Source organism: Oreochromis niloticus, linkage group LG7 (assembly GCF_001858045.2).
Source record: "Oreochromis niloticus isolate F11D_XX linkage group LG7, O_niloticus_UMD_NMBU, whole genome shotgun sequence".
In the NCBI taxonomy this organism is placed as follows: domain Eukaryota; kingdom Metazoa; phylum Chordata; class Actinopteri; order Cichliformes; family Cichlidae; genus Oreochromis; species Oreochromis niloticus.
The window spans coordinates 18,592,831-18,616,145 of NC_031972.2; the positions used below are offsets into that span (position 1 = coordinate 18,592,831).

At 40.6% G+C, this 23,315-nt stretch overlaps 2 protein-coding genes across 23 annotated transcripts in view; both read left to right on the forward strand.

The window, feature by feature from the left end:
* add1 (adducin 1 (alpha)) overlaps positions 1–19,636 on the forward strand; it is a 29,878-nt gene extending 10,242 nt beyond the window's left edge. For 2 of the 22 annotated variants that reach the window (XM_013275221.3, XM_025908862.1), the window contains exons 2-17: positions 685–893; positions 3,592–3,754; positions 3,942–4,093; positions 4,911–4,991; positions 5,156–5,305; positions 5,392–5,535; positions 5,626–5,724; positions 6,054–6,227; positions 6,323–6,673; positions 9,658–9,753; positions 9,869–9,961; positions 11,352–11,438; positions 12,442–12,598; positions 13,341–13,694; positions 14,677–14,766; positions 17,442–19,636. In XM_013275221.3, the coding sequence (XP_013130675.1) occupies positions 699–893; positions 3,592–3,754; positions 3,942–4,093; positions 4,911–4,991; positions 5,156–5,305; positions 5,392–5,535; positions 5,626–5,724; positions 6,054–6,227; positions 6,323–6,673; positions 9,658–9,753; positions 9,869–9,961; positions 11,352–11,438; positions 12,442–12,598; positions 13,341–13,694; positions 14,677–14,766; positions 17,442–17,716 (2,661 nt within the window). In that variant the 5' untranslated portion in view covers positions 685–698 and the 3' untranslated portion in view covers positions 17,717–19,636. Of the gene's footprint in view, positions 1–684; positions 894–3,591; positions 3,755–3,941; positions 4,094–4,910; positions 4,992–5,155; positions 5,306–5,391; positions 5,536–5,625; positions 5,725–6,053; positions 6,228–6,322; positions 6,674–9,657; positions 9,754–9,868; positions 9,962–11,351; positions 11,439–12,441; positions 12,599–13,340; positions 13,695–14,676; positions 14,767–15,591; positions 15,627–16,170; positions 16,187–16,929; positions 16,990–17,441 lie in introns of those variants that run through there. The other 20 variants (XM_025908866.1, XM_025908870.1, XM_025908867.1 and 17 more) reach the window with 20 other exon arrangements.
* An 864-nt stretch (positions 19,637–20,500) lies between these two features.
* The window catches only part of LOC100694894 (maltase-glucoamylase, intestinal), a 69,701-nt gene continuing 66,886 nt past the window's right edge, over positions 20,501–23,315 (forward strand). The window contains exon 1 of the mRNA XM_019361017.2: positions 20,501–20,636. The gene's annotated coding sequence lies outside the window, so the exon portion shown is untranslated. The remainder of the gene's footprint in view (positions 20,637–23,315) is intronic.

The following is a 23,315-nucleotide window of genomic DNA, read 5'->3' on the forward strand; positions in this document are numbered from 1 at the left end:
AGTCGTGTGAGCTATAACAGTGCAACCCATACACTGTAAGGCTATAGCAGAGGCCTGACTTTGAGTCCACCTCAAGGTCATTTACTGCTCATCTTCCCCTTGTTTGCTCTCCCAGCTTTTGTCTTTGCATCACTGTCCTATCTAAATGAAGACTCAAATCAATAAAAAAAAGTAAATATCTATCACAAACATCATGAAATAACAAGATACAGCTCGCTGTATTTTCAGTTTTTCTTTTATTTCCTTTGGCCACAGTTGACAGTGGAGTGCTGTTGTGATTTCAGGAAACACATTGTGGAAATCAATGATAACCTCTATGGGAAGAGTGGTCACATGACCAAGGCAGGATGTAAGGGCGGTACGGTTTGCATGATTGACTTTCTGGTTTAATGATGGGTGATTCTCATTTCCTCTTTTACAACAGGAAACTTTCTTAAGTTAAAGCACTTTGTAACCAAGCTGCAAATACAGATGGTGTTGACTGTTATGATGGAAATTTGTATATATACTGTGTATCAGACAGTATATAGGTGTGCCATCAAAAAACGCACAGAAAATACTCATTTTGATTTATATTCTAGTAAAAGGATAACCGCTTAAAACAAGAATTGCTTTCAACTTATATGTTTAGCAGTTTTTGAATTGTTGTTGAATGTTTAACAGTAGTCTCTGACACTGTTACAGGAGGCCAGCCCAGGATGAACGGCGAGTCAGGTGCCGGGGTGGTGACAGCCCCCCCTCCCACCACAGCCCCCCACAAGGAGCGATATTTTGACCGGGTAGATGAGAGCAGTCCAGAGTACCAGAGGGAGAGGAACATGGCACCGGACCTGCGACAGGACTTCAACATGATGGAGCAGAGGAAGAGGGTCTCCATGATCCTACAGAGCCCCGTCAGTAGGACGTACTCATTAATTCTGCTTGTTCATGTTGTTTGGTTTCCATGGATCAGAGTCAGGTCATGGTTCATACAGGGAGTGCAGAATTATTAGGCAAATGAGTATTTTGTCCACATCATCCTCTTCATGCATGTTGTCTTACTCCAAGCTGTCTAGGCTCGAAAGCCTACTACCAATTAAGCATATTAGGTGATGTGCATCTCTGTAATGAGAAGGGGTGTGGTCTAATGACATCAACACCCTATATCAGGTGTTCATAATTATTAGTGAAGCGAGATCGATCAACTGTAGACCAGACAACAAACGACGGAGGCCCAGAAAAGTGCAATCAAACGATGAGTTTATTGACAACGGAGAACAACCGTCAGCATATGGCTTATTTGCTCTGACAAAAATACACTGAGTTCTGGTTTTATAGCATAGAGGATCACACCCCCACATACACGTCAATACAGGTCAAAAATACATTATGTCCAGTCATTGTTTACAGACAAGGGTACATCTTGTACATCTCTAATAACTATAAACAGACATATAACTTCTCTCTTTGATAACACCTTCCTTTTAAGGTAATAACTTCAAGCTTCAGGGCCTCTAAGGGCTAATAATGGACCCTCGTCCTCAATCACTAAGTAGACTAAATTGGCGCAGGTCTCAAATAAGAAGCAGAAGACACTTGGGCCTTCGCTCAGGCCTGCTACTAGATTTATGTGTATTGTAAGCATGCATGCAATTAACCTGCTATGTTCTCATCTTCCCTCAACATGTAAAACCCTCTTGGATAGAACATCAACTCTAAACAAGCACAGTTATGCATTGTGTATAAAATAAACTCAACCTGTGAATAAAATGAATGTGATGACAAACATATTCAATGCAATATGAACCCTGTAAACAATATTACTGATAAAATAATACTGTAGAACATGTTATTAATGCATTTATCATAAGGGAGATTATATGGCAGCAATAAAAGAATCTCTAAATCCCAACATTAGGCAACTTCCTTTCCTTTGGCAAAATGGGTCAAAAGAAGGACTTGACAGGCTCAGAAAAGTCAAAAATAGTGAGATATCTTGCAGAGGGATGCAGCAGTCTTAAAATTGCAAAGCTTCTGAAGCGTGATCATCGAACAATCAAGCGTTTCATTCAAAATAGTCAACAGGGTTGCAAGAAGCGTGTGGAAAAACCAAGGCGCAAAATAACTGCCCATGAACTGAGAAAAGTCAAGCGTGCAGCTGCCAAGATGCCACTTGCCACCAGTTTGGCCATATTTCAGAGCTGCAACATCACTGGAGTGCCCAAAAGCACAAGGTGTGCAATACTCAGAGACATGGCCAAGGTAAGAAAGGCTGAAAGACGACCACCACTGAACAAGACACACAAGCTGAAACGTCAAGACTGGGCCAAGAAATATCTCAAGACTGATTTTTCTAAGGTTTTATGGACTGATGAAATGAGAGTGAGTCTTGATGGGCCAGATGGATGGGCCCGTGGCTGGATTGGTAAAGGGCAGAGAGCTCCAGTCCGACTCAGACACCAGCAAGGTGGAGGTGGAGTACTGGTTTGGGCTGGTATCATCAAAGATGAGCTTGTGGGGCCTTTTCGGGTTGAGGATGGAGTCAAGCTCAACTCCCAGTCCTACCGCCAGTTTCTGGAAGACACCTTCTTCAAGCAGTGGTACAGGAAGAAGTCTGCATCCTTCAAGAAAAACATGATTTTCATGCAGGACAATGCTCCATCACACGCGTCCAAGTACTCCACAGCGTGGCTGGCAAGAAAGGGTATAAAAGAAGAAAAACTAATGACATGGCCTCCTTGTTCACCTGATCTGAACCCCATTGAGAACCTGTGGTCCATCATCAAATGTGAGATTTACAAGGAGGGAAAACAGTACACCTCTCTGAACAGTGTCTGGGAGGCTGTGGTTGCTGCTGCACGCAATGTTGATGGTGAACAGATCAAAACACTGACAGAATCCATGGATGGCAGGCTTTTGAGTGTCCTTGCAAAGAAAGGTGGCTATATTGGTCGCTGATTTGTTTTTGTTTTGTTTTTGAATGTCAGAAATGTATATTTGTGAATGTGGAGATGTTATATTGGTTTTACTGGTAAAAATAAATAATTGAAATGGGTATATATTTGTTTTTTGTTAAGTTGCCTAATAATTATGCACAGTAATAGTCACCTGCACACACAGATATCCCCCTAAAATAGCTAAAACTAAAAACAAACTGAAAACTACTTCCAAAAACATTCAGCTTTGATATTAATGAGTTTTTTGGGTTCATTGAGAACATGGTTGTTGTTCAATAATAAAATTATTCCTCAAAAATACAACTCGCCTAATAATTCTGCACTCCCTGTATGTTCAGAAATCTGTTGATTCGCCAGCAGAATGCCCAGGACAGTGAAAAACACTGTTCAGAGGCCGATTATATGCATGAAAAGCACTGATGTTTAAGTTTTTACTGTGCAGAGAGAAGTTGCCCTTTCATACAGGCTCAGCTTGATGCACTTTTGAATTAATATTAGATCTGTGTAGATCCGTGGTTATTTCTGCCTTTAGGATTTGCCCTGTTTTTGAAAGTTACTCTTACCACCCTTTAAAATTCAAAGTTGATCATTTGTGTTTGTTTGTGGGTTGTTGTTTTTTGTTTGTTTTGTCGTGTCTGTGACAACGACCCTCCAGGCCTTTTGCGAGGAGCTAGAGACGATGATCCAGGATCAGCTGAAGAAGGGAAAGACGCCCACAAGCCTATTGGCTCTGCAGCAGATTGCAGATTTCATGACCACCAGCATGCCTTCCATGTACCCTGCAGCACCACAAGGAGGCATGGCGGCACTCAATATGAGTAAGCAGAGAAGAGAATGGCTGTGTGTGACTTCTTGACCTCAGCCCTGCTGTGTCTGTGCTCACAATGAGTAATGCAGAGCATGCCAGAGTTGATTTCAGCACAAAGACTCTAGTCAGATTTCTGTGGCAGAACCCATCTAATTGTTGTGTGTGAGATTGCCTTTTCTTTCTTTCTTTCTCTGCAGGTTTGGGAATGGTGACTCCAGTCAATGATCTGCGTGGCTCTGACTCCATCTCCTACGACAAGGGCGAGAAGCTGCTGCGCTGCAAGTTGGCTGCCTTTTATCGGCTGGCTGACTTGTTTGGGTGGTCTGAGCTCATCTACAACCACCTCACAGTACGTTCATTCATTCATTCATTCATTCCATAATAAAATGTCAGGTTGATATTTTGACACTAAGCTTTTAGTATACCCATTCAGTCTGAGTCTGATGCATTGCATTGATGCATTTTAGAAGCAAGTCTTGTAACTGTGCAATGATCCTGGAATGATTCTGGGTGGTTATTTTAAGCCCCTATTTAAATCAAGGAGAGAGTTTCAATTTCAATGGTAACTGGGATGTGTGTACAATCACCAGTCGAAACAAATAACTTTCAAAAGTTTGTTGACTGTGTCACAAAATCAGATGTAAAATATATTTTTCCTGCAGTTGACACTTCCACTGCACATAATTTCATAAAGTGATGGCTTCAGTGAAGGCTTAATCCAGAGTGCTAACCTAAACAGGTCTTTTTACACCCAAAGAGACCACTAAACAAATACTATGTTTGATCATGTTATTGTCCAATAAGCAAAGAAGTAAAAAGCCCTGCATCTGTTACTGTGATAATCAGCAGAAAGGGATCCCAAAGATCTTCTAGAAGCAAGTCTCACAACTCGTTACCTATACAGGGAGTTACTTGAAAGCATTATCTAAATAGCTTTAATGTCAGTGGTCACCAGGATGTATAACTGAAAATATACACTGAACAGTACAATAAATCTGCACAATAACCCCAGTTTTTGTTTTTCCTCCTCCACCATTTTTGGCTATTTATAAATTTCTGCCATAGAAATTTATTTCTGTTCAGGATTCTGTGAGTGTTGTTTCCTCAGTGCTGCTCAGTTTGAGCCACTTTCAGTAATCTAACATTGCTGTCTTCTTGTCTTACAGGTCAGAGTGAATTCAGACCAGGAGCGCTTCCTTATTGTTCCCTTTGGGCTCCTTTACAGTGAAGTCACTGCCTCCAGTTTGGTAAAAAGCACTTCAGATCATTAATCGAAGCTTATTGTCTTTGTTATTGAATGAAGCAATTTCCCCTCATATTTTAATACCTTGAGCTGCATGAGTTTACATCTTTTGAGATAAAGTTTTCAAAACAGGCTTATTCAACCTTAGTTGTCTGCCATACCATCTAGGTGAAGATTAATCTCCAAGGTGAAATAGTAGACCGTGGCAGCACCAACCTTGGAGTCAACCAGGCCGGTTTCACTCTCCACTCTGCCATCTATGCTGCACGTCCTGATGTCAAGTGTGTCGTACATATACATACACCTGCAGGCGCAGCGGTAAGCAACAGTAGTGCATGCTGTAAATTTACAATTTAAACACATAGTTGGTTAGGTGTTGTCTGAGCCTGTTTATTTTTTTGCAGGTGTCGGCCATGAAATGCGGACTGTTACCCATCTCTCCTGAGGCCCTATCCCTGGGTGAGGTGGCCTACCATGACTACTACGGCATCCTCGTGGATGAGGAAGAAAGTACTATTATACAGAGAAACCTTGGCCCTAAAAGCAAGGTAACAGCAGAGTCTTTTTGTGTGTAATAGAAATCAAAAGGAGAGAATTTATTTCTAAAGGGAATTTTCTTTTTATTTCATCTGTTTCAGGTGTTGATCCTTAGGAACCATGGCTTGGTGTCAGTAGGTGAAACAGTGGAGGAGGCTTTCTATTACATCCACAATCTGGTCACTGCCTGTGAGATTCAGGTAAGACACTGAACCGCCTCGTAGTGGTAACACATTGAAATTTTTTAATGTCAAACGATCTGTAATATTCTGGCTTTGTTGTTTCATGTTTTAGGTTATGTGGTTGTCATTCATGTTTGTATGCGTTTTTCACAACTAATGCTTTTGTCCGTTGTCTCTTTGTCTCTTTATACATGTTCATCTGTCCTTGTGTTGGATGTCTGTGTCTCTCTGGATGTGCTTGTGTCCTCATTCTCTTTTTTTTTTTTTTTTTTTTTTTGGTTTTGTTTCTGGATTCTGGATCTTTCTATGGTTTGGTCTGTTTGTATACCCCCCTTAATGTTTTGCAGGTACGAACACTGGCCAGCGCTGGAGGGCCAGATAATCTGGTGATGCTGGACCCTGGGAAATACAAGTCACGCCCACAGGTCCCTGAGCCAGCTGGTGACGGGTCCTCAACACATCCCAAGTGGCAAGTCGGGGAGCAGGAGTTTGAAGCCCTCATGAGAATGCTCGACAACTTGGTAAGCACAAAGGGAGAGGGCTGATTTATTAAGTTATATGCAAGACACATACATAGTCACATGTTTTGGGGTTTTTTTGCTTTGTCTCCATCCAGGGCTACAGAACGGGCTATCCTTACCGCTGCCCAGCCTTGCGAGACAAAGGTAAAAAGTACAGTGATGTGGAGATGGCCTCCTCCGCCCACGGTGGTTACTCATATGGGGAGGACAGTGACTCAGGTGCTCGCTCCCCATTGAAACACAGCTTCCAGCGCGGCCAGCGCGACAAGACCCGCTGGCTAAATGCCAGCGGCCGCCCCGATGAGCCCTCTGAGGACGGGGCCGACGGCAGCAGCCCCAAGTCGAAGCCTAAGGTGTGGACGAACATAACACATGATCACGTCAAACCCTTGCTGCAGTCTCTCTCGTCCGGTGTCTGCGTGCCAAGCTGTATAACCAACTGCTTGGTCTGTGCCTACCTTATTGTTCATAGTATAGATTTTAGAGCTACCTTGTTGGTGGTAACGGGTAGGTGGTCGGCATCCTGAGGGTCTGAGTACAGTGAAAATGAAAAGAATGCTACAAGTTTTTCACGTTTTCTCACAGAACTGCTTGCCTGCTAAAATGCAAGTCAGTGCAATCTATCTTTTTACTGCTGTTCTTTCTTAGTGCTTAAATGCCCCAGTAACCCATCTTTCTGCTGCAGTCTCTGTACTTACCTCACAGCTTACCTCACAGCTGTGATTATGTCTTGACTATTTTTACTCTTATTCTGGTATCCTAATACTTCATGATGCCCGGCCAGCTGCCCACAGCATGCCCCACTGCATGTGTAGTAGTGAAATGCATTGTTGGTGTTGATGTTTTTCCCAGAGGAGCGAGCAGCAGGGGTGTGGCATGAGTCTGCAGGTAGGCAGGTGAATGTGGCACAACCAGGTGATGTTGCTCCTGACCACAGTATTGTTCACAATCCCTTAATACACAACTGTTCTCTGTGCATCGTGACGTTTGTTGCTTAAAGAAGAGTGAGATGATAATGAAGTAAAAAAAGAAATTAAAAAAAAAAAGTTCAGTGAGTTTTGAGGCTTTATTCACCAAAAATTTTTAGGAACTTGTATAGATGTACTATAGAGTAAAGAAGGAAGGTGGCATGATGAGAGTATTTATTTTTCCAGATTAAATATACTTTACAAAGACTGGATTATTCCAGATTTACTTCACTACAGAGTTATGCAGCCTGCTCCTTTTTTTTTTTTTTCTAAATTTTTCTCAAACACTTGCAACTGTTCCCAGTTGTGCATTTGTGCATTTCCTCCTATTATTCATATTCTCTCTAATCTTCTGATTTCAGTTTTATTTCCAAAGTGGCTTTGAGCACCTAAAGGCCTGCATGAGTGGATCTGTTTGGGGCGGGGTTAAAAGAAAAAAAAGAAAAAGAAAGAAAGAACTAAAACTTTTGAAATTTGACCTGACTCTTGAATTAATTATCTCCTGTTGGGAAAGTAGGAAATGTTGTGTTGTGAGACTCTTTCTCAGTGAGTATATCGTGTTTACATGTTCATCTCATACTCAACCAACCCAATCCAGCTACTTCCATCAAGATTCCCTTCCTCATCTATCTCCTAGTTTGGCAGCTAACCAGCCAAGCTTGTAACAAACACAGGAATGACGTCATGAGCTTATGCTTACACATGCCTAGTTTTCAAAAGTTGAATTAAAACATTTTGCATGAAAGCTGAAGATTTGATTTCTGTATTCGCCTGCTGCTCATTCAGTTTGGTGCGGAAATGGGTTTTTCCCTGCAATCATGCTGAGCATTACCAGGTTTGCGTTACGACCATGGGTTGTTTCTTCACATTAAGAGGAACACATTATTTAGCAAGACACCTAACACTTTGATCCTCAGCAGGGTAAGATATTCTTAGTCTGTGGTGTTGTGACAATCGATTTCTTTGTCCCAACATGGGCGGGTGTCCTCGAGTGTATTTCTCTCTTATCTCTGTCGTCCTTGTTGTTGTGTATCAGCCTGGAAAATGACTTTGGTGATGCCAGCTCACCCCTCACTGCCACTCTCGCTTCGTAAGCCAGCCTCATCGTCTTAGTCACCCACCCAGCCACCATGTCATGTCTCACTTCTCCCTCACAAGTAACCACCCACCCAGCTCCTTATTCCCCCCATGCCTTACCCTTTTTACCACTTTTTGTTTCTCCATCCTGTGATGTTTTCAGTTCTTGTTTTTAAGTTAAAATAGCATATCAATGATGATGACAAATTAAGGGTTTTTTTGTTGATGAAAGAAGTTGGTTGTAGAACCAGTGATGCTCCTGTGGAGCACAGTGACAGTCTTGTGACCAAAAAATATGACTCACCGGTCCCCACGTCACTTGTTATTAAAAAAACAAATACAAACCCAAACAAAACATGGAAGTAAAACCAAATGTTTGTTGGAATCTCAAAGAAGAAAATGAAGTTGAGTCGTCCAAACAAAAACTTGTTTTTGTGACTGCATCGAGGAGGATGACGCAGTGGAGGGACCAAAGCGTATGAGATCCATGTTATACAAATGATTTGCAATGAACTTATAACTGCTAGGTCTGCTTAAATCTGTGTGTAGGCACTTTTAAACATTTTGTCATTTATTATCTCAAAGGCAGATGAGCTTATACTCATCTAAATAATGTTAAACACAGTGTTTGCTGTAAATCCTATAAAATCAGCTCTGATTTCACATTTACCTTCCAACAACCTACTATTCCTCAATCTAAGACAGGGATGTCAGAATCATTACCCCTGTTGTTGTCACCCTGCTGGGCAGTGTGAGCGCTCAAGTTTGTAAATGCGATAACTAGAGAACGAGGCAAAGTAGGATTTTTTTTGTTTGTTTGTTTTTTTTAAATTCATACCATAGGTGTATCTGCTAGGTGTGACCTTAACCTCAGGAGTCAAGGCTCAATTTTTCAGGGCAGTTCTGGCCCACAGGCCTTATTTTTGACACTTAACCTAAATGATCATTTCCAAACTGATTTAAGCTCCCCGGTCACATTTCATCTCTAGTATGAAATCTAGTAACGTCAGGTATGAAAATCTGCCGCTTTATTATGGGTTTTAGTCATTCTGTGGAAATGAAGCATCAGTTAACATTCTGTATTACTGGGAAAATCCTGTTATATAATCATTGATAAAGTAGCCTCTGATAGATTATGTTGGTTGTGGTGTAGAGGAGTCCCCTGAATTTAAAGTGGAAAAGGCGCCTCATCATCATTGGTTCACTTTTTTTTCCATTCAGACCACTTTACACTCATCCAGTTTTGTCAGTTTCAGTTGAGCATGATTCTTGTATTGTGAAGCCTGCATAGTATTCTGTCTGATTATATTTTTGTGCTTGGGTTTGTCATGTCATTTCATGTGTCTGGTTTTAGCTGGTTTTAACTCTTTATCTGGTGTTTACAGTGGACAAAGGAAGATGGGCTCCGCCAGGCTGCTGCAGTCAATCAGTTCATCCCACTGAACACCAACCCAAAGGAAGTCCTGGAAATGAGGAATAAGGTATCACAGCTTTCTCCTGTTTGCTTTAGGTGTTTCGTCCTTCTAGGAGCATATTAGACAGGATGCCTATTACCTTTTATTGTCCTTTTTATGAGTTGAATATTTTTGTTTGTAGATCCGGGAGCAGAACCTGCAGGACATAAAGACAGCAGGGCCCCAGTCTCAGGTTCTGTGTGCCAGCACTGTGGTCGAACGCACCTTTAACCAGGTCAGTGTGAGAACTGAGCACTGAAACACCTCACAGCTACAACTCTCCTGACCTGGAGATGAATGTGCACTGTTGAACTAGCTTGATTTGTGTCTTTAGGTGTCTTCTATTGAGATTGGCTCAGTTAAAACAAAATCTTCTAAATTCTGTCCAGGTCTGGAGTTTCCCCTCATAAACCAAGAGGCTGCAATGTGTGAATATTGTGCATGAAGCTGTACTGGACACTGTGAACTCTAGCGAAAGACATGGTTGCTACTAAAATCAGATTCATGACAGAATAACTACAAATAACATAGAGCAAAAACGTGTCATCCGTTGTGTTTACCAGAGCATGGGGTGACTTTAACTTTAATTATTCTTTGATCACAGAGAGTTTCAATCTGGCAGGTGAGTAGTAAGTGAGAGAGGAAATCTCATTCTCCTCTCCAAACCTGCCAGCTCAGGCTGTGTCCATATTCATACATTGTCTTTCCTTTGTTTTAATTTGCTTTTAATATTTATTTTGTTTGTAGCAGAGTAATGGTTGTTACCTTACACAGCATTTGCAAGCTGGTTTCTTACAATGCTAAAATGATTTCCATGTTATAGTCAAATTATTGTATTTTTTTTTTTTTTTTAAAGTGCATGAGTGAGGGACAAAGCAAAGCAGTGGGAACATCCTAAAATGTTTCCCCCTGCCGTTTGTATGCATGGCTTGTTCTTCCTGTCCAGCGTTGGTTTTTAGCTCAGTTAATAGCTCTGTTAAAACGGAGCTCTTAATCATTTTTGGATTAAGATAATAAAGCTATAGGGGGTAATTTAAAACTTTACCAGTGCATAACTGCTGATTAATTGCTGTTTTGTACTGTGTAGCACCCCCTTGTGTGGAGAGTTTGCCTTTACAGTGCATGTTTCTGGCTCTTTGTTCAGTCACTGCAAGCCTTTTCATAACCCTTTGACTATTTGCGGAACCATCTCTCTTTGCATGTATTTCCAATATATGTTTGTATGGTGTGAATGCAGAGGTGGAAAGTCATTAAATGCAACTATAACTGAAGTACCATTATTATTATGAAGTCATAGTAAATGAATACAACAATGTTGGGTTATTTTAAATCAGTTTATGCTCTTTGGGCCTCCTTTTTAAAGCTATGCCCACCAGAGTTGACTTCGTGAGATCCCGACTTTGTATTTGAACATTTTTAAACACAACACAATACTATACAACTTAACTTTTGTACTGAAATGAGATGTAATCGTAGTCTTTCCACCTTTGTGCTTGTGTGTGTGTGAAAGGTTTGCGAATATTTGCGCACCTTCGTGGCTGCCTGGACCAGTGTTAATCTGAATGTGCTAGTGTCAGAGCTGGGTTTTGCCTCTTCCCCCTCCCTCACTGGGTTTACTATTGCAGGACGCACCTCTGTCTGACTGTACAGACACTATTGATGGCCTCGATGTGTCCGAGGGCTCCTATAGTCCTGCTAAATCAATTAGAAAGGTACTCACTGCTCCAATCACTTTTTTCACACCATTATCCGACCTGTGAGACAGCAGATAGGCAGATATCTGGGACTAAAGAGTGATAGTTTAATGATACATTACAGGGGTCTTCGATGTTGTGACTGGTTTTCTTCTACTGTAGAAGCTTTGGAAACTTTTAATGACGTTTTGTTGTTAGTAAGGATACTTCATGTTCAGTACACTCTGCTGACTCTGTCTGAAGGATAGATATTTTTTCAGACTTTTGCTTTTAACCCAAGAGGAGCAGTGAAAAGTGCAGAGATCCAGTAACGTTGTGAATTTTACTGCATGTAAAACAACTGTGTGATATATAAACAACTGACTTACAGTAATATTTGTCTTAAGTTGTGTATTTTAGTGGTCTGTGCTGTGAATTCCCCACACCCCCTATATGACACAGCTATATTAACTCATGCACATAAATCCTCTGTGTAAGCAAATGGCACAATGTGTGGGCGGGCTATGTGTGCAAGGCCCAGAAATGCTTTTATGTGCAATAAAAGGCGCAGGTCGTCACAACATTGACTGCTGGTTATTGTGAGTGCACAAAGGTTATGAATATTTGCTTTGTAACTATTCTGTTACGCTGTTGGCTTGGACTGCTTGAACTGGACTCTTCAGTGCTTTGTTATATCAAAGTTAATGAAGTCTTAAAAGAATACCAAAGGCTTCTCTTTTCTTATGTGCTTTGTTTTGGGTTTTCCCTTTTTTGTGCAGTTTTAAATGAGGAAGCTTCCTAACTTTTACTTCTGCCTTACATTTATGAATTCTTGGCTGATAACTATGCTAATATTGTGTTTCTCCCTGCATCTTATCTAATATTCACACTTCAGACTACATTTTGTTTGTAAAGAACAACTACAGAAGTATTTCTACATATAAAATGCCATTTATAGCTTACAGTACGTGGATTTTATTATTATTTTTTTTGATCTGCTGATTGTGCTTTCCCTTCTCCTCTCCTTCTCTGTGCTCTGAAGGGTGAACTGGTGACTGCATCCAAGGCAATCATCGAAAAGGAGTATCAGCCCAAGGTTATCGTCAGCAAGCAGGGTCCCAACCCCTTCACCAAACTCACCGACCAGGAGCTGGAGGAGTACCGCAGGGAGGTGGAGCTTAAACAGAAAGGAGGTGAAGGTGAAGAGCAAAGCAACATGAAATCATTTTAAAAAGTTGCCACCTATAAGTTTCGTCATAAAGAATCATAAACGTGCATTGACAGTTTTCTTTACCTGTTTGTATCTAAACATTCAATTATAGACTGTATATCAAAGATGGCTGCAATCATCATGTCATTACCCATCAGTTTGTGGGCTGGAGTTTAGTATTTTGGGCGTTGCTAATTATTTTGAATTTCACCTGCAATGTCATTGTCATTATACAGGTACAGTAAAATTTAGACTGGCGTCACTCGTATGACCATCAAAAAGTAAAAAAATAAATAAACGTGGAGTAAATGGAGATCATGTCTCAGGGGGGAAATTAAAGAGTTGAGAGATTTGTTTTCTTAGAGATAAAATCAGACTTGATAACAACACATAACTTTGTGTCTTAAGGAGGGGGAAAAAAACAGCATTTCACAACTCCCTTCTTCCATAGTCCCACTTACTTGAACTTCCTCAAGAGATTTGTTATAATTAATGCAAATCAATAATTTTAGTCTTTGTGGTTTACAGAGTAAACAACGTCACAGAAAATATCTGAGCTTTCATGACCTCATAAATATAATTGAAAGAAAAAAACCCGTAAACAACAAGACTTGAAGTACTTTTAAAATCAGCTTATTATTAAAAAAATAATCCTACAGAATGAACTTCACACTTGCCATACTGTGATGTTATCTCTCCACACACACACCCGCATTCACACGGATTCACAGTGCAGGGTCGATCCATGAGTAGGGGGGCATCAGCCTCTGCTGTACCCAGCCCGGCGCCTCAAACAGCACAGATGGGTCAAGCCTCATCACCTCCACCGTCTGCAGCTGACTCCTCCAGCTTAGAGAAGGCCCAGCCTACAGCTGCCACACCAGCCTCTGAGCACGGCTCCTCTTCTGTTGGTGGAGCTGAGCAATCTCAGAGTGGAGCAGACTCTGCAGGGACGGTGGCAGACGATGTTTTTTCGAATGCCGACGATGTTTTTTCAGCCCCAGATTCTCCACATAAGGACTTCCACTGTGCTGTGCTGCGAGCCCTCAGCAAGGAGCCCTCGGTGGTAGATGCAGCTAAGGCAGGTCAGGCTCCAGGTACACCAGATAAAGTGGAGTCTTGCCTAAACTCTGGCCTTCCACTTCCTACCTCCCCTGCTCAGCCCTGGCCCGTCTTACTACATACCACTACACTGGGACACTGGGAATCCCCCGCCTGCTGTGTTCTCTCCTCCTTCTGAGGGTTTGGAGTCTGCTGCAAGTGTTTTTACCATGTGCAAGCACCCTCCATACCCACAGTCTAATCTCTGAAGCCTTTGCTTGATTATTTTTGTTCCCCCCCAAATCCCCCGTCTCTGATGTTTTGTCGAAAGGCATCAGAGCTTTGGCAGATCAGATACCTTTCTGCAGTTTGATTGGACGAGGGGCTAAGGAGAGAGGATGCTTAGAGTAAAGTTCATTTTTAACATTCAAACCTTCTGGCTCTCTCTCTTTTTTTTTTTTTCCCTTTTTCCCAGGGCTCTCACTCCTTGAATGCAAAATAAATAATGTTTTATTTATGTATTAATTTTTGCTCTGTAGAATTAACTCTTGATAAAGCTGCATCTGAGCTCAATCATCCAATCAGAGTATCCCCTGTGTGGAGAACAATGGTCATTCTCTTCCTGCTAACTTGTCTTGGATACATCTCTGGTGGTGTCGGCTCTCCCTTCTGTGCATCTGACTAATTTCCATCAAACCTAATGAGTTGAATCAGGTTCTGGGGATGTTTTTAAGGTTGATTTAGTGGTGTCTGTATCAGTAGGTTTGCAGTGCTTTCTTGATTAAAGCTTACAGCTTTTGTTTATTTTGTTTAGTTTTTTTTTGTGTCTGTGTTATCTCCCCTCTCCTTTTGTGTTGCATTATGTGGGTGTTGGCACAGAATGACTCATTGACATAAAATCGTGGCTTTTAACTGTATATTTAGGCAAAAAAAAAAAAACACAAAACAATGATAACTACTGGTGATTCCTTATAATCTGGGGTAACGGCTATTTAATTGTTTAATGTCTACTGGCCTTTGTTCTAGATCCAGGGCAGCTTGTAGAGTCTGAGAACGAGCCCAAAGACCCCAAACCCACATCCACACCACCCAGCACCCCAATCAGAGCAGAGGAAGGTAAGTTAGCCTGCCATACTTGGCTCACTTGTCTCCTACCTGGTTCAGCATGGGTTTCTCCAGTTCTGTGGCTGGAAGGTTTGGGTGTTTCTAGGGTCTACAGCGGGAATGCAGAGGCTCCTGCCTATCCACCTGCTTGTCTGTCTCTTGAGTTTGTTGTTGCTGTGGTCTTTAATAATACTACTATAAGTGTTGTGCTTTAATTTCTGTAATAACAGGCCAAGAGGTTTTATTTATTTCATAAGGAACATTTTCAGGGCTGGTAATCTGCTCAGGAAAGAGTTTGGAAATGCTAATAATAAAAAGAGCCTGTTTATCAGCTTTTGATGGACCACAGGACAGACTCTTTTATTTTTTTATTTTCTTCCTCTTGGTCTTTATTACTATTGGATTACACCCATGTCAGTGGTATCATTGCTAATGATACTGGAACTGACCTCTTAAAACAGGAAGTTATTTTTTACACTGAGGAATCTCAGTTGAAGTCATCTTAAGGGGTAAATGGGTATGTAGCTTTGAATGCAGGTGTAATCTAATACCAGAAATGTTGTTGCTTAACATGTCTCTCTGTACAGTATCTCCTGTTCCCCCTTCACTTCCATTCTCCATCTACTTGGGGTCTATGAAGAATGGTTCTCAACCATTCTTTCTTTTCGTTAATCTTCTGATATATATATATATATATATTTTTTATATTTTTTCAATCTTCTTTTTACATTTTTGATTTTCCTTTTTTAATTTAACACAGTGCCTGTGGTTTGATCTGCATAGACATTTGTTTCTACTTGTGCTTTTTTCTTTTTTTGTGGCTGCGATTACAATCAGGAGATGGAAATTCAAAAGAGTACCTGTTACCATAGTAAGTATGTACTGTTCCACCTCCTCCACACCCTCATGATTAACCCGTCACCCTCCACGCCTGTTTGTGAGCATCGACCCTGTTTTTTTCCCTTTCCTGCTCTTTGCATGGCTTCAGTAGCAGAGCATTGTTCTGTGATCTAAACTAACCCCTTTTTGTCGGGGTGCGTGACTGATCAGACAGTTTAGACTCCTCTGAATCTCTTTCTCAGGGGTTGATGGGGGTTATTTCAGAGCTCCTCACTCATAATTAGTGTTTCAAGTTCATGCCAAGGAAAAAAAAATGAATAAATGAAAAAAAAAATTTGCAAGATCCTTGATTCTGGTCTAAGTGAAAGTAGAGGATGTTCCTGAAGTAAACCTCACACCGTACTTTCACCGTGTCACATTAACCTCTTTTCTTCCTGCCGACTGTTCGCTATCAAACCTCTCTTGCACATTGGCACATTTCTGTAACTGTTATATGACACTGTATACGTTTCTGCTTTGGGGAAAAATCTCAGGTAATGTTTTGAAAATATCTTTTGAATGTCGTTTGTCTTCCAGACGAGTCCTTTACCAGGTACACGAGTGCTTTATTTCTCTTGTGGCTTTCTGAGCAAACTTGCTATTGCTGTTGGTTTAGCTGGTTGAAGCCAAAAGCTTGGCTGTGTGGTGGTGCTTGGTCTCCATTTTTATCTGTCTGTGTTGTTCGGCCTTATCTGTGTACTGACAGACATGAAGATATGTGAAAACTGAAATGCGGTGTCGAGTCTTGTTTTGCAGTAGTCACTGTTGCATGCGAACGGTTTAAAAAATTATTAAAAACTAGTCGTCACGTCACTGACTGCAGAGTGTGAGCTTGCAGCAATACTTTTAGGATGCTGTTTGTGCCACTGACCCTTGAAGCAGAACTTCTGTGATGCAGCACTTTTTTTTGTTGTAATTAGTTCAGGTCACTAAAGCTTGCAGAGTCAGTACTGACTTGGAGTTTTAAGGCACTCTCATAAAAAAACTCACGTCATGATGATTATATGGACAAGTTTAGTATTTAGAAATTTAACGGGATCTTTGTCAACAAGTATGCAAATATCTTATTCCCTCCCAGCAGCTTGATTAATACTGTACTTACTGGTGGCTCCTGTTGATGCTTACTGCTTTTTGAGAGCTGATCCAGTGTTGAATTAATTTCCCTTCCCCTGAAAAATATACTAAAATACACTTTTTTTTTTTCTTTTTTTTTTTAAAATAAAATCTTTGCGTTGTGGACGTTTCTCTGATTTGTGCGTGCTCTGTTGTATTTCGTTTTGTTTTGTTTGTACACAGGGTACAAATGAACAAGAGAACTGCCCTCATTAAGATTTCCCTGTTTAAATGAAGGTAAAAGAAAGAACGCAGAGTGCTCGTTCAGGCCTGTCAAAGTGATGGAAATGAAAGGAAACGGAGGGAGAAGAATTCCCAATGAGAGCTGTGTTCAGTGCATCTTGGTTGAGCTTTTGATCTGTAAAAGGCTGCAAGGCTGAAATAGTGGATTATTAGTTGTTGTTTTTTTTCTTAAATGTAGTGTGAATATTGACTGTGCAAGTGTTAGACTTGTGGTCACTGAAGCTTTTCTTAGACTAAAGAGCCTTAACTCAGTAGTGTTTGGGTTTAGTTTGGTTTGGTTTTATTATGTCACATAAATAACTGTGTGGACTGCAGAGAAAGGTGGATGCATCTAAAATAGAAAATCGCATGGATTTTGCAGCTTACCCAGTTGTAGTAACGCCGCTCAGCAGTGCAGCTCCATTAGTTTGTCCCCTGAGACCACTAACTCTCTCCATCTGCCTCTCCACCAGAGTCCTTGCCAGAACAAACCTTTAAGGATGAGAGTGACGCAGCCACCCTGAGACAGACCCTTCCAGATTTAACACCCGATGACCCTTCAGATGCTCCAGCGCTTCCTGCCGAAGACTCCACCCCCGCCACTGCCGACACAGCCGAGGGGGAGGAAGCCGCTGACGCCGGCGACCAGGAGGGGGACGAGTCTCCCAGCAAGTCCCCCTCCAAAAAGAAAAAGAAGTTCCGCACTCCTTCCTTCCTAAAGAAAAACAAAAAAAAGTCTGAGTCCTAGATTAAAGAATGCCGAAACGGTCCTCACCGCTGGCTCCTGTCTCTTTTTCTTTTTCTTCTTTTTTTGTCTCTGCTTTTTGTCTGCTATCATTACACCGTCAAGTTTCAAGCAAGCCACAGTTACACGCCATTACTTTTTCATTTTTTTAAATGTCTTTTGCCGCTGGCTTATTAACCTATTTTCCCTTGTGTGTGCCAATTTTGTATACAATGTAAAAAATTAAATGCATAAGGTTTTTAATTAGTAGCGGCTTTTAGTTGCGAGTGTTGCATTTTGTCTCGTCCACTCCATCTGGCCTTTTATGCATGTCTCTTACTACAGACCCACATACGTAATGTGAGGTTATTTTTTTAAGATTACTACTAAACCACTGTAACCACTAGAATGTATTGGGATTGTATCGAAATATATAAGAAGTGTCTTTCAGCAAAAGCAAAACAAAAAAAATATTGAATGCAGACGGAGAAGCCCGTGTCCTCTCATTTTACTGATTTTAAACTCTGACAGCGGGAACTACAAATTGCACAGCACTAATTGCATCCCTGAAGCCGTGCGTCCATGTAATTACATGTTGGCAGAGGAAGAGAGCGACACTTTAGTAGAGGATGTGCTCATGAAAAAAATAGCTGTCCTTATTTTTTCATTTAAACCAATCAGTGCATTCGATTTTAAACACACCTGGATGTTGGTTTTGCTTCTGTTTTAAACACTCTAAATACCCACCTGGTTAGGTAGTTGTAAAGTGCTTTCTATCTTGATTTTTTTTTTTTTTTTTTAAAGTGGTATTTTATTCTAATATTTCACAGACAAGCTCCATTAAAAATATCCATCTGAAGTGCTTGCAAACCTGCAGATGGTGTTTTTTCTGAAGCTTTAGTGTGAGTATAGTTCAAAGCAACATGTGAGTCATTGCTGGAAATGTGGGCAGGCATTGTGCTTAATGATTATTCTAAGGGTTGATGTAATGTATTTGCTACTGGCTTTAAGGCGTAAGTATGAAGGAATGTGTAAAAACTAATTCTCAGTTTGTGGTTTCCATTCTTTTTTTCTAAGCTTGGCTTTTTTTTTTTTTTTTTTTTTTTGGGCTGCATTTACCTCTGTATACAGTCTCAATACTGCATAATGTGCAAAATTCCAAACTTTATTCTGCATAAACTGTCTTCTTTCACTCCCGGAATAGATTGAGCCATGATTACTTCCTGTGAGCACACTGTGAGCCTCCCTTTTTTTTTTTTCTTTTTTTTTTTTTCCCTCCCCTAATGAACTTGGACAACACTCTACTCTGAAATAGTCGGTTATAGATACAGTTGTTACAGAACTTATAAAAGCATGTCTGGACCTCTTCGTGTGAAACTTCACGCTGCTCAAAGCTACTTTGTCCCTGAATACCTTCACGTTTCCAGTTGAACAAAACAAAAAGTACACTGGAGAAGCGCTTCCGTTCTTGTCAACCTGATGTAATCTGAAGATTGGAAATGAGTTGCGCTTAAGGTTGCAGAGCATTAATACCAAGGCCTCTTCCATGCTTTGCTCGACTTGTTTCTCCATCTTGTTTTAACCCATGAGGAGCCAAAAGGCATCACAGGTGCTTTACTTACACTGCTAAACATATAAGCTGAGAACTCCTAAAGGACTGCATGACAAGAGTGCATCACTATAACTACCCCTTTTGGATATGATTTATATTAAATTTTAGTGTGCCGATAACAATAAAGCCCCCTGTAGTCATTTGAGTGTACCATATTCTCTCTTTTGTTTTTATAAATTGCTTAACTTTGCTGATTTGTATCCTCAGTCTGAACTGCTTGCAGTTTAAATGTCTCATCATCATAACATCCACACACTTAACACTTCACTGCTTATTTGTCATGGTTCTGCCTCTTTCTACAACCATGAATAAAAACACTACCTTTAAAATCACTATTGTGTTATCGTAGTCATTTACAGGGAATTTCATGGTAAATGATGTAGAAGTCACCTGTAAGGAACTCGACAACCCTTTTTTTAAGTGTGCAATAAGAAACTGGGTTTGTAAGGGTAAGTCCGAATAAATATAGTTTCTTTTACTACCATCTAGTCAGATTTTCTCACAATATTTTCTTAAAAGTGGTCTTGCATGGTAGTTCTCCAAACCTTTTAGATTTAGTGTTAGTTTTCTGAGAGCCTGTTGAGGAGATGTCACATTAGACAAGGACCGTTGGTAATGTACGATGTCTGATATGCTTTCTCCATTTGGGAAACTGAATCATCCCCAGTTTGCTGAAACGGCCGATCTGTCTCTGACCGTGGTGCTGAAGTTGCATTTATTGAAGGTGCTGCATACAAAAGGAACATGTCAGCTAGTTTCTTGATGTTTAGATTTTCACTTATCTCTCCTTTGGCTTTCTTTGGCAGGAAGAGATGATGAGTTTGTGAAGCTGTGGGTCTTTTACAGGGTTTGAGGTGCCAAAAGTAACAGTTGTGCAAGACTCTCTTACACATACAGTATTACATCTCCTGATGAAAGCTACATGACAGTTTTTACATATAAATGCGTAAAAAAGAGCAGCTGAATATATTTTACTGTATGTGGAGTTATAAACAAACTACAAATTTAAACTGATGAGTCCTAATTTCCTTTATGTGGCACAGTTTACTCAATTGTCACTATGCTCTGTTCTTAAACTCCTCCTCCTCCTTTTGCGCAAAATCTGCCATAAACGCACTAGAGCCGCTCTCCAAAGTACTCAAAAAACACCATTTGCTGTAGTTCCCACTGCAGGAGGTGTATTTTAGGACCTCATTTTGGCAGAATGACACATGTTGAGACAAAGGGTCAAAGTTCACAGAGCGAAAACACTACCAGCCTCGCAACTGCAGCTAGCGATCAGAACAAACTTTGGCTATCCCCAGGAGAAGATAATCTTTCGTCTCCTTACAGGTGAGTTGAAGGACAGGGCAAAGCTTCATAACCACACCTCCAGAAAAAACACTTCTGTTATTGGAGGAAGTATGGCCTGATTTATCCAGTTAATGGTGGTCTTTCACAACAGCTGTTAGGTACTCTCCACGTTTTCCTTTTAAGCACTTGAGATGGTTTTATGGTTTTGAAACCACAATCTTAATCTGATTGAAGGCCTTCACAAACAACGAAGAAGTTCGATGTGAAAGTAGATATGTTAAATATGCGTGTTCAGCTTAGATAACTAGCCTAGAGATTGTATTCATTTTTAATTCTGATAGAAGTTTAAGGGAAACAGAGGGACCAGTCTAAGAACTAGAGAATATTTTATGTGCACATCCGCACAGAGCGCTTTCCTCCTGTGATGAAGGAACAGATATATGAAATAATAAAACAATAGCAATCCACAGAAGTGCTGCGTATCAGAATTAAAATAGATCTCAGTGAAGAACACGAACTTTTTCTATATTTTTCGGCCTTTCTATTTTCTGCCCGATATTCTCGCAATCCGAAGAAAAATGTGGTTACATTGTAACCCGGGTTCTCTGAGTGGAGAGTCTATCGCCCTCTCCAGCTCCTATCTCAGAAAGGGGTTCCAGTCCAGGTTAAAGCAAAGAGGCCATGCAGGCTTAGTGCTTATTAACATTGATATTATACAATTAAATGATATTAAAAGTAGTCAAACGTTGATCTTTTTGACAATAAATGGTAGCAATTACTTATCTTTGCAACAGCCTTAGAGAACACAAACATCCACTGATAAGGGTTAATGATTACACAGCGTTTGAAGTAACTACCAAGGCTGGATACTGAAAATTATTGCCATGCTCTTTATTTATGAGTGTGCTTCGAGGACATTTCCCTTACGTATTATACAGTACAAGCTTTGTGTGTGTCTGCTGTTGATATTTTGTAACTATTCCATTCTCCTGAGGCACAATAAAAATGCTGTCAAGGTATTGTATTGTGGATCACTGTGGATTTATGTTTTTATTACAGATTAGGATCACCAACAATAAATCTAAAACCTATAAATAATTGACCAAATGAATGCCATACAGACTAACGTGTTTTATTTTGTACTAATCTAGATGATTTTTCCATGGTGCTACATTCTCCATTTGATCAGATTAGACTACAATCCTTTACACATATTACGTGACAAAATGATAACTATGCTGGATATTGTTGAAATGTAAATGGCCTATTGCAAGTCTATTAAACATGCACTTATTTATATTTCATGTCACTTGTTCAGTTTGCTCAAATTTCTTTTAAGGACGCGCAGCCCAGCATGTTAAGATATGTGCTATTAGGTTTTAATAACCTTGTTTGTGCAAAAATAGTACTTTCAGAATTTTTAAATGTTTTGGTATTTTTTTTCTAGATTTATCTAAAGAAATAGGAAATCTTTGCAACAGGCTGCTAGTAACAAAGTGCTTAAAGATTCATTTTAAAAATGTGTTCTTTTCTATGTTGTTTGTTATGTGTAGGCACAATGTTTGTTCATCAGTTGAGTTAGGGGACTTTTTTTTTTATACATGAATAATTCATAGAAAATGGTAAGGTATAATGGACAGGATCAAAATGAAAAAGCCACCAGTTTCAAAAGAAAAAACTTCGAAAGACCCTCAGAAAGCCTAGAGAAGCCTTGCCCAAGAATGTTCAACTCAAATCACTTTTATTGTCACATCACGTTACATCACATGTGAGTGAAATTCAAGCTTCACAAGCAACAATCCTTGGTGGTGTGCCAAATGCAAGAAACTTTCATTTCATTTTTGGTTTTTTATGTAACGTAACGGATACGAATACTTTGGATTACTTAGTTGACTTCAGCCCCTTGGAGACATTCTAGTTAAAAATTGATATGTGTATATATATATATATGTATGTATGTATGTGTATGTATGTACGTATATACATATATATTTTCTCAACGAGAAGTCTGGGCTCGGGAGAGCCAAGGTGCCCTGGAGGGACTTTCCCTGCCGGGTACACGATGGACGGGTGGCAGACATGGAGGATCGTGTGCCTGGCGGGACTGTCGATCGAGGATGCTGAAGATATCTACCTATTCGGAACCATGATAACAGGGTTCTTGCTGATCAGAGCTAGCTTGGCCCTGGCTTATCGGAGAATTAAGAAAGTGGAACCGGCTGTTCAAACCCCCCAAGGCTGCCCGCTGGGACGAGGCTCGACTTCTCAGAAAGGGCTCACTGAGTGCAGCATGGTTAAGAGCTTGGAGGCGCTTACGACTGCAGTGAATACTCAGAATAAGACCTCTGAGCGTACATTGGATTACATCAAGGAAAAGTCCACTCAGAACAACACCTCTGAGCGGAAGTTGGGTTACATCTTGGAGCAGCTGACTGCGGTCGTGAGGTCTCAGAATCTGCTCTTTGAGCAAAAGAATGACAAGACCACGGAACTGAAGGTTAATAACATCATGGAGAAACTCGCAGCTATCTAACGGGAGATTGAGAGACCAGTGTTGGAGTGTTAAAAACAGCTTGAAATTCTCATGAGTTGTTGCAAAAGAAAAATTACCATCATAATGCGGCTACCCCTTCGGCACCAGCTGTGGGCTCAAGGCTGGAGCTGAATAAAAACTCCCTGATAACGACTGTGTTGAGTCTGTTCCTTCCCATTCCATGC